This window comes from Mytilus trossulus, chromosome 9, assembly GCF_036588685.1.
Source record: "Mytilus trossulus isolate FHL-02 chromosome 9, PNRI_Mtr1.1.1.hap1, whole genome shotgun sequence".
Taxonomy (NCBI): domain Eukaryota; kingdom Metazoa; phylum Mollusca; class Bivalvia; order Mytilida; family Mytilidae; genus Mytilus; species Mytilus trossulus.
In genome coordinates this window covers 78,209,019-78,221,318 of record NC_086381.1, presented here as the reverse complement: position 1 = coordinate 78,221,318, position 12,300 = coordinate 78,209,019, and the positions used below count along the sequence as shown (strand labels likewise).

The 12,300-nt window shown below is 29.8% G+C and overlaps 1 protein-coding gene across 1 annotated transcript; it reads right to left on the bottom strand.

The window, feature by feature from the left end:
• Positions 1-6,895: 6,895 nt before the first annotated feature.
• LOC134684219 (RING finger protein 145-like) lies at positions 6,896-8,701 on the bottom strand. Its single transcript, XM_063543490.1, has one exon. It carries the CDS (start codon positions 8,639-8,641, stop codon positions 7,520-7,522), a length of 1,122 nt encoding a protein of 373 aa, XP_063399560.1. The 5' UTR covers positions 8,642-8,701; the 3' UTR covers positions 6,896-7,519.
• Between the last annotated feature and the right edge of the window lie 3,599 nt (positions 8,702-12,300).

Sequence of the window (12,300 nt, the reverse complement as noted above, 5' to 3'; positions counted from 1 at the left end):
TACGGTGTAGTTTCTATGCTTGGGATAAGAACATTCTTATTATTTAGAACAATTAATGCTTTTGTAAACAGTAAATTTTATCAAATGAATATTGAAGGCCGTACTTTAACCTATAATAGTTTACTTTTTAAATTGTTATTTGGATGGAAAGTTGTCTCATTGGCACTCACACCCCATCTTTCTATATCTATGAAAGAGATATACATAATGAAACTGAAGTATTAACTAATTACTGAAAACTAAATCCGAATTCATAATGCTAAGACCAACACAGAATAGACACACCCGACTCAGTTCAGGCCTTATTGCAGTAAATTATACATTTTAAAATGACGTCACATACGATGGCGAAAAAGCACAAACATTACGCCACATTTGAATTGATGAAATTTAGAAGCAGCATGACGTCACATATGAAAAACTATAATTCAAAAGTAAGATAGATTTAGGATTGATTTAAGATTATATTAGAACTAAATACTGATATAAAATTTAAACACAACGCATATTGCAATACTTATTAATAGCAATTAACTAAAATAAATATATGTCAAGTTTGTTATGAATCAAACTTCAAACGTAAATTATCGTACAAAATTAAATATAAAATAATAAAGGCGGTGATTAATTTTTCTTTCCGTAACACCTAAATATAATAGAAAAAGACGTCAGCACATTTAACAAAATCAAATGAGAATTACAAATATAATATTAAACATTTAAACTAAATTCATGAATTCGGGATAGAAAAGTCCCGTAACACGTCTTATAGTAATGCGAATTCACATTCAGCAAAACAGTCACAATCGGGAATAAGTCACGATTGGTAATTAAAAGATAAGACAACATAATGACAAACCACAGTCTACCATGTGGTAAAAATGTCCTTAGCTAGTTTGGTTAAAGACACATCGTATGGATCCATCAATTCGTGATGGTGTCCATAAAATTTGCGGTGTCAATTTTAATCTGTCCTCCTCATAACTTTGTTGGAGCAGTTTCTGCGTAAGGAGCACACTCCTGTATATGAAGTCCGTATAGTGTAAACAAGCACGTGGATAACGGATTACTTGTGATATGTGAACACCATACGAAGGGGCAAAGGGTATTCTACTGCTGAGAAATGGGAAATTGATAATTGGGAAGTTGAAATCGTCCCGTTTATCATAGATTTTCGTGTGAAGTCGTCCATCTACGTCAATATTGAGGAAAAGATCAAGGTATGAAGCAGTCCTTCTACTATCAGTAGTATCCTTAATTTCAAGTGCATAGGGATATATGAGATGTACGTATTGGCTGAAGAAATGGTTATTCAATGATATAACATCGTCAATATATCGGAAAGAAAAATTAAAGAATTTCGCAAGTTGCTTTTTCTTTTCGTCTTTTAGAAGGTTCTGAATAAATTCTGCTTAGATAGTATTAAATAAATCATATGCCTATACAAACTTTACAAATATGTATGTAAAACATAATTCCATAAAAAAAGATCCGGTTTTAGGACAAACAGACAGTTACATGATAAAATAGATAGTTTTGTTCTCATGGCGTTTTGTTTACAAACTAATATTTAATTCGACAAACGTAAAAAGTAACACACATTTGTGATATACAACATTTTGATACATGTGTGAGATGGGATAAACTGATACAGTGTACTTAATGTTTCTTTCAGATTTGTATATATCATATAAAATTGTTACACAATAACATTGTCAAAATTCCCCTTCGTATCATGTGGTCAAAATATCGTATCAAAAAACCTTCCAGAGAGCGGATTTTAAATGATTGCACCACAAGATTACATTTATTTAAAAATTAAAACGACCACAAATCTGGTTTTTTTTTGTGTGCAAATGTTGCAGAATCCGGTACGATTTTTCAATCAGTTCACTATATACATATAAAGACAAAATTAAAATAATTTCTTTCGCATCTCAGTGAAAACTACATAGCACAATGGTAAGTATTTTTGTACCTTTAATGAGGTTTACACTGTAGATAGTTTTGATGACTGTTTAAGCTTATTTTGGTTATACAAATTGTTCAGAGTTGAGTTAATCCCGGCTGTTACACTTTTGAATTTGACAATTTTGAAAAGTTGAAATCCATAGAATATCTGCATGTTCTTCCTTTTTAATTTAAGCTATTGAAATACTATAATAAAATCAGTACACAAAATCATAAGCTTTTTCAAGAGATAGAATAGATTGTCGGGAAATAGATAGATACCAACTTCATACATGTGTACGCTAGACACGCGTTTCTTTTACAATAAAAAACATTAGTGACGCTTTACTTAAGAAAGTTTTAACTCACGATAGCAACACGAACTAGAAAAGCATTAATGACTCCACATTCCGAATGGTTTTACTAAACAGCATAGTTATTAGTCAGTAAAATGAATAATAATGTTAAAATATTTGAAAATTGCATATTTTCTGCACACTTCAGAGTGTTGACTTTACACTTTTATATATGACATGTAAGTGTTAAAATCAGCAAAACATAGAATCATGTAAAGTTGTATTTATTTGTATATTAATTGCGACTTATTTTAACCTTTAAATTAGAAAAATATATGAATTTGCATACGAGTAGTGATGTATTTTTTTTTATCACGTGACAACAAGACATGTCTGTTATCAATTTGCACTAGCATACTATTTTTATAGTTATTAGCTGTTAATGACATATTGATGTAATGTTAAAGAAAACTGTCAATGACATACCGGTATTTAAGTTATGATAAATGAAAACTGTTCATTGCATTTTGAAGTTATGATTAAAGAAAACTGTCCATTGTTATATTATAATTTGTTTATGTGTGTGTTACATTTTAGTTTTCGTTTTTGTTGTGTCGTAGTTTTCCTTTAATTTTTGATGAGTTTACCTCAGTTTTAGTATGTAACCCGGATTTTTTTAATCTCGATCGACTTATGAATTTTGAACAGCAGTATAAAACTGTTTCCTTTAATAATGACAAAATAAAGTTTGATTAAAGAAAACTGTTAATTAAATATTGAAGTGATGATAAAAAAAACTATAAATGACATATTGAAGTTATAGAAAAGTAAACTGTAATGGCATATTGAAGTAATTATAAAAGACAAGTAATGTGTTGTTGGTTTCTAGACAGTCGAACAATGTCTATAAATATTTTTTAGGACCTTAAATTGAGATGCTTTATTGTTCTATCAGCATTTTGTTTCACTTTGGTCCATAATAAGGAAACCGTCTTAACTGGAAGTCTGACCAAAAGTGAAGATAGTGGACTAAGGTTGGATCTTGGAATTTCCCATACACAAGAAAACTTTGAAATTGGAGGGTCAGTTTATGGAGATAGTCGGGGAAATAGAGGTGTACAAGTAGGCATCAAAGGAAAGTTTCAAAAGAGATCTGCACCATAGGTAGTATTTGTATTTCTTACTTTTTTCGATCTAAATCCGTTTTCTACTTTATTATTTTTTTAAAAGATTTGTGCAAATCATTAAATTCATTTAAATTGATCATTTCCATTTATATCTTACAATAAATATAGTGTTATACTTGCTTCGACCAATCTATAAATGCCTTATGTATTGTATATGTTGCTTTTTGTGGTCGGTTTACATATTTGAATGCAGGTTTAATAAATGATAATCAAACACAAATAACGATTAGATTTGTTACAATTCCAGTCATATATGACGATAAAATGGTATTAAATGTAATTAAATACAAATAATACAATTAAAAAAACCAAAATGTATTGTTATTATCTGGTAAATATTATGTATATTCTTTCCAGTTGATGGTTAAGTGACCTTTGAAGAATTCTCTTTGATGATTCTACACGTTATAAAGAAATGCAGATGTAACAATTGAACTATTTAGTAATGGTAATTACAAAAGTTATTTTTGAGAGAGTTGTACAAGTAGATACCAAATGATTTATTTTATATGATATTCTTAAATAAATAACATATTTCGAAAAACGAAGTGTTTTCTCTTTATATTTCTATTCGATTATACCAATACCAATTAGATAAAATAATAATTGCACACCTGCATTAACCTGTTTGTTTGTGTCTGTATGCATATTTGAATGGAACATTTGTTGAAAAGGTTTCAACATTAACTCAATTGTATAATTAAGAAACAGTTCATGAACGTTTGGGAGGGATACAATTAACAACTATCATGGCCAATGTCATGTGTAAATTCACAACAAATTGATGGCTTTCATCAGTTATTTCGAATCTAATTTGACAAATATGGTATTTAAAATACTGACGCGCGAGGGTGGGTTTCCATGTGTGTAGCTTACCTTAAAATTCATTTAAATGCAATATCATTAGAATTTGGATGGTTCACGTAACGGAGAAAACTTCAGCTTTAGCGTTTTCATTCGTTTGATATCATGTTTTGAAAGAACTTCAATACGCTAAACGCATGGATGGTCTTTTGCAGACAAAAAGGCCCCAAAAATTAAAAATGGAAAACAATTCAAACAAGAAACTTACTGCCTTATTACATGTAATGTTAAAAAAATGAACGAAAAACAAGTATGATACCTATCAACAAACGACTACCACTGAAGTACAGTGTCCTGACTTGGGACAGTCACACAAATACAGAATGAGACAGGTTTAAACATGTTTACGGGATCTCAACACTTCCCTTACCTGAGACAGTGGTGAAACAGTTCAACAAAACAACGAACTGTAAAAATCAGTTGAAAAAGACTTATCCCATCAGAAGAATACAAATAGAAATACATATAACAAAAACACGGAGTAGACGTGGACAGGTACTTGTATATCCTAACAATAAAAAGACATTGAGAGCTTATTACATTTATTTCTACTTAATCATCTTTCATGCAATATAAATATTTTTTTATCATTCTTGTGAAGAAAAGGTCTACGTACATACCTTTTTGCTTGAATCTGATCGTAAACCTTGTTTGTGTTGATCGAGGACATTCTGATGATGACTGTGTACTGTTTGTAACAAAATGCCACGCTGAATTATTTAAACATTCAACTATAAATAGCTTATAAAGTTTTCAGCCAATATGTTTTCTGCTATTGTTTGATTTGAGACATTTAAAGATGTGAATTTTTACTTAATACATCACCGCTTGTCAACGTCTATTACCTCGTATTTCTATTATGTTTTGACATTTATTTTCTCCTTCAAGATGTGTTGCAGAGGGAATATTGCGACAGGTCTGTGCCTTGTAGACAATGCACAGTTTGTCTGTATTTTCCATCTAATTTCAGCACTCTAGATGTATATTTTAAATATCAAGAACAAGGAGCTTAGAATTATTCTTTACTAGATTGACAGCGATTGAGAACTAACTTACTGTTTACTGGTATATGTACAAATAAATTAATATTTTCACCGGACCTTTTTTTAGCGTTCATAATTCTCAAATCAAACGTTGGTTGCTACCCTTTCAACATGTTCAATATATTTAAGAAAATGTAGAAAGAGTGCCAATTGAACAATACTAATTGTCCGCCCTAGTAATAATGAGTGATAGTAAAAATTAAAAACATACTGGACTCAGAGGAAAATTCAAAAAAGAAAAAAAACCAAATCAAATGGCAAAATCAATATAGTTCAAACACATCAAACGAATGGATATCAAATGTCATTTTCCTAACTTGGTACAGGCATTTTTTATGTTGAAAATGATGGATTGAACCTGGTTTTATAGCTAGCTAAACTCTCACTTTTATGACAGTCGCATCAAATTCCATTTCATTGTCAACGATGTGTGAACAAAACAAACAGACATAATATGTAAAAATGTCAAAAATAGTGGTACAACAGTCAACATTGAGTTATCATCTTAATCACTATAAAAGCAACAAATGTAACGAAGAAGCACACAAAGGGATACATCAAATTTAACATTCTCATTTTGCTTATATGAAAAGCTACCAATAATGGATGGAAGTTTCCAGTGCTGGTGTAAAATTGCGGTTTGAAATTCGCACAGGTAGACATACACCAATTTTATCGTTCAAAGTATGTCGGCATACATTATTTCAGAGTAACGTTCAGTAGATATAACAAAAAAAAACAGACTTAACAGTAAAAGTAATAATAATAAAATAATAAATAAAAAAGTGTGTTGTTCAAAGTATAACGGGATACATAAGTACAGAGTCACGTCATATGTATATTACAAAAGAACCAGACTTCACAGAAAAAGTAGTTTTAATAAATTAAATAGTTTTGTCATTCAAAGTATGACAATATGCATAAGTAAAAGTAATATTAATAAATAAAATAATTTTGTCGTTCACAGTATGATAGTATACATAAGCACAGAGTCACTTCAAATGAATATCTAAAAAAACTGACTTAACAGTAAAAATAATATAAATAAGGACAAGTTAAAGAATATTAATACTATAACACGTTATTAAAGCATAAAAAGGCAAAGTACGGCCTCCAACATGGAGTCTTGTATTCATCGATTTATTTAATAGATATAATACAATGTAAAACAAGAGGATATAAGAAAACATCCATATGCCATTTACGTGACATAAAAAATGAACATTCCGGTGATTTGTGAAAAAAAAAAATGAATCTACACTTTAAAATTAATAAAAAGAAAAAAAAGATAAGTATTTTGTCTACTAGATATTTGTAGATTCTTACATAATTGATTATATCAAATTGACAAAACATTGTATCTTGACATGCGTGAGGATTATCTCGGTGAAATATTGGTGTAAAAATTCAAAGGTATGTTTACAAGTCAACATAATGTGACAATCACTATTTACAGTTTTTGTTTTTCTTAATTAACATGCACAAGTGTTTGATTGATATCTACCTGATTTTTGTGTAATGTTTTTCTTTTGCGCATTAACCATAAAATGGCCAATAGTCAATTAGATTCTGAAATCAATTTGATAAAAGATTTCAATGTTTTCCATTGAAACCTGGAAAACTAAATAATATAAGAATAGCGGTTATCTAATTCAGACAATTAAATTCAAAAATAAGAAAATTTAAAGTTTGAAAACAAAACTTATCTTGTACACCATTTCGTATGAAGCGTAAACAAAAACCATCTTAACAGGCTTAGTTCAAATTTTGTAAAATTGAATTGACTTTAACCAAATTAAGACTTAGAAAATCTTTGAGCACAGGCTACAACAAAATAATAATATAACACATTAAGTTGAAATGTTAAAAACATATTATTTTCAAAAAATGTCGACGCAAGTTATCGATGTCTTTAGAATAAAAAGCAACAGCAATGTACCTGTCTTCATCAATGTTCATAAATCGGCGAAAATAAACAAAGAAAGAAAATTAATATTTGTGACGTCAAGAAAAGAACATCAAGACGGAATTTTACATCAATAGACATATTTCCTAAATAGTCTTTAATAATCATTGTGTATTGATCAAGATACATGTAATATTATCTTAATTTGTTTCACACATTAACATAATATAAAAAGAAAAACAATTTTCAAAAATCAATCTCATTGGTGCATCATCAAGTGTTTACAGGCACACGAACGTTATGTCGTTGTACATTTAACAATGTTCTAAGCAACCTTTGAACAAACCAATCAGTATTAATGATGGCATTGCACATTGGACATGTTTCTTTAAGGTATGACCACTTTTTAAAACATGATTCGTGGAAGTAGTGATTACAAGGAGTAATCTTAGCAGACGTCATATTGCGAAGGCAAATGGCACAAACATCGTTGAAAAGATGTAACTGTTCTTGTGTTGCATTTTGCAAGAATGAAAGTCTGTGAACTGCAGTTCGACGCCTTTGAAATTCGTTCCATCCGTTTGTTACTCGCTCATAACTATTGTAAACAAGAATGGCTAATATAATACAACTAAACCAGCTCCATTGAATCGTGGTTATATTCCACGTAAGAAAGCATATTTGAAGAAGTCCAAACCCTATATGCACTATTCCGATGGCCGCACGGACGCCATACATTATTTCATCTAACTTTTCAATTGGTTCTGATTTAAAGCTATCTAAAACCAACAAGATGTAAACTGACAGAGACCCTACTGAATCAATGCACACAGATATCCAGGATGCAGTAGCTACAAGAAACCATATTATCCCTAAATCAAATCCAATTTCATAAAATTTGATAACAACCCAAATTGGGCACATTATTAATGCAATGATAATTGTTACCGCTTTGCATGTCTTTATAATTCCGCCTCCCGATGCTCCACGTTCCAGCAAAAATGAATCAGCAATCGTGTGTACTTCTTCTAGAACAGTACTAGCAACAAGAAAAATTCCAAAACACATCATCATACCATGAAATTTTACATCACTTTGAAATGACTGGATTGCTAAGATACCCAAGACAAAGGCAGGCGTTAAGAGCTCCGAGGTATTAATTCCATAGTTACGCCCACGTAGAAACCAAATCGTTGTTTTCGGGAAAATAAAACAGACGTGAGTAATAATTGTTATAAAGGCAATCGTTCCTATATTGGTCGTACACATTATAGTAATTGTTGTCATAAAAATAGTCCCAGCTTGGATAATGTTATTGCTGTATAACAATATTGGGATAGAAATTGTCAACACAATTGCATAAGGAAGGAGAACGTAAACAATTCTGTTTTTCATTATGCTCGCATAATCTTGATGGATTTCAGTTATTCTATTTTTTAGCAAACACAGTACTCGTTCTTTCTCCATAACAAAAAAAATAATAAGGTTAATAACAAAATACTGTGTGTTCGGCCAGTATATCCTGTAGTATATTTGAAGTAAAATTAGATAAATACTCATGTTAATGTTAAATAAGTGATACGTTAAAGTGATTAAAGCAACATGATACAAACTGACCCAAACTTGATTAAGAAATTCCGGTGCAAATACGCCAGTCATTGTATCACCTAAGACAGAAACTACCTTAAAACATATTCCAATTATCACTAGTCTTTTGGGAAAATACACGCACAAATTTGATATCAAACTCATCATTTTTAAGCCAATAGCAATGGTTAAAAACGTAACTCCGAGGAGATAATACAACAGTATTTGCGATGAATCCTTCGTCATTGTGAATAACGTTTGATATTTTGCTGCTAATCTAATAAGGGTGTTCCATATGTTGTTTTCCGAAGAAGATGACCACAACGCTATTATGAAAAGAAAGCAAACCAAACTCTCGTATATTTTTCCGAGTTGTTCTTTGGTCAGCAGAAGTAAAAAGACAGCAATTGCCAAATCTACAAAATTGAAATAAACTTTAAATGTATTCTTCGTTTTATGAAGAGTTAATACTTTACTATAACTAAGCACAAGTGCTGTCTCGCTAGCATTCCGTAACAGATTTTTATCAAATGTAAATGCAAATGGCAGTTTTTATATTCGCATCATTTAGGAATATTAATATTGTTATGATAGCAGTATTTATGTAAATTAAACTATTTGCAGGTCATACACGTCTATCGACAGTGAAGAAGGCGTACCGTAACATCAGCTAAAAAAGGTCCATTATGAAAAATGTTAAACTATTCAAACAAAGACATATACCATCTATACTATTATTAAACTATTCAAACATAGACATATATCATCTATACTATTATTAAACTATTCAAACATAGACATATACCATCTAAACTATTATTAAACTATTCAAACATAGACATATACCATCTATACTATTATTAAACTATTCAAACATAGACATATACCATCTATACTATTATTAAACTATTCAAACATAGACATATACCATCTATACTATTATTAAACTATTCAAACATAGACATATACCATCTATACTATTATTAAACTATTCAAACATAGACATATACCATCTATACTATTATTAAACTATTCAAACATAGACATATACCATCTATACTATTATTAAACTATTCAAACATAGACATATACCATCTATACTATTATTAAACTATTCAAACATAGACATATACCATCTATACTATTATTAAACTATTCAAACATAGACATATACCATCTATTCTATTATTAAACTATTCAAACATAGACATATACCATCTATACTATTATTAAACTATTCAAACATAGACATATACCATCTATACTATTATTAAACTATTCAAACATAGACATATACCATCTATACTATTATTAAACTATTCAAACATAGACATATACCATCTATACTATTATTAAACTATTCAAACATAGACATATACCATCTATACTATTATTAAACTATTCAAACATAGACATATACCATCTATACTATTATTAAACTATTCAAACATAGACATATACCATCTATACTATTATTAAACTATTCAAACATAGACATATACCATCTATACTATTATTAAACTATTCAAACATAGACATATACCATCTATACTATTATTAAACTATTCAAACATAGACATATACCATCTATACTATTATTAAACTATTCAAACATAGACATATACCATCTATACTTGGTTGACCAATTGGATTTTGTATGTGAAGACCTATTGGTGACCTTCTACTGTTATTGGTTCTATGGTCGGTTGTTGTCTCTTTTGACACATTCCTCATTTTCATTCTCAATTTTATGCAATAGTTTGTTGACAAATCGGTATCAAAGTATCGATGGGAGAGTTTGTTGACTAATTGGTATTAAAGTATCGATGGAAGAGTTTGTTGACAAATTGGTATTAATGTATCGAAGGAAGAGTTTGTTGACAAATTGGTATTAAACAACACTTCCAAAATGAGAACGTTTTCATTTTCTCTTTCGCCAGTTTTTTGTTTGGTGTTGGTCCATAGATTTACGAATTTTGAACAGTAGTATACTACTGTTGCCTTAATTTAATTTATAGATAAATAAAGTGTATGCCTTATTCATACATTAGTTTGATTTTTGTCTTGTGTACATTCATTTTTCTTATCATTGAATTAGTATTTCAGTATCTAGGTTGTATTACAGAGTTAGCTCCCCTTAATTGACAGTTTCTAGTGCACTGTATTTTATCTCCAATTATCAGAAGAGGAAACGAAGGGTATATTTTTGCATCATTATACATTTTTAACATAAATTAATGTCAACCAGAGTGGGTTTTTGTTTGTCATGTTTTCACCACTTAGGTAGACTAGAACTTAAGTATCTAGGTTGTATTAGTCTTTTTGACACATTTTACATTCCTTAATACTTTATTACATTTGTGTATTTGTGTATGTGTTTATAGAAATAACAAAAAGCACCATCATTATAATTTACGTACACATGTATAAAACGGATGTTGATATCATTTGAGTTGCATACATTCTCAGTAGAGCATCCATCAAGAACAGTAACGGCAATCGTTGTAACGTTCCAACAATGGTACTTCCGTAATCTCTCATTATTCCTAAATTTACAAAAAAAGAAATAAGTATTTAAATACGCGTTTGATAATGATATTTGAATAATTTGAGAACTTTAAATTGAGAACGGAAACCCGATGGTAACGTGCAGCTTTCAATCTCGATAAGTAGACTACATGGGCCTCACTCTGACAGCGCCAAAGGAAAAAAATACTGTTAATGATACAAATAATTCAAAACATGACAGACAGCAATCAAGGACAACACCGTAACACAAGAATCCTAGCTTTGGACTTGCACACATAGAACGTGTTTTTTACGTTTAATTTTCCCCTTAATTTGAACTAAAAAAAGAAAAAAATATAAAAATCAGATGTTAGGCGCAAAAAGAAAAAAGAAATTAAAAAAAAACAAAATGACTAATGACCTACCTAACAAACTGGACATATATATATATATATTACAGTTAATTGCTATTAATAAGTATTGCAATATGCATTTTGTTTAAATGAATTATCAGTATTTAGTTCTAAATCAATCCTAATTCTATCTCATTTTTGAATGATAGTTTTTCATATGTGACGTCATGCTGTTTCTAAATTTCATAAATTCAAATGTGGCATAACGTTTCTGCCTTTTCGCCATCGTATGTGACGTCACAATTTTTTTAATTACGTTGACGCCTGAACTGATTCGGATGTGTGTATATTTTGTGATAAACTTGGGTTAATAAGTTAATATTTCAGTTTCATTATGTATATCTCTTTCATATTCATTTGTTAAAATTTACTGTTTGCAATAGCATTAAGTATTCTATATAATAAGGATGTTCTTATCCCGTGCATAAAAACAATGCCGTATTTGTCAAAACCTTTTCAACTTTTGATCTTCAGTGTTGTACAACTTTGTACCTTTTTCACGTTCGATCTTTTATATCTAGGCGTTATGTATTCAGGTTTAGTTTT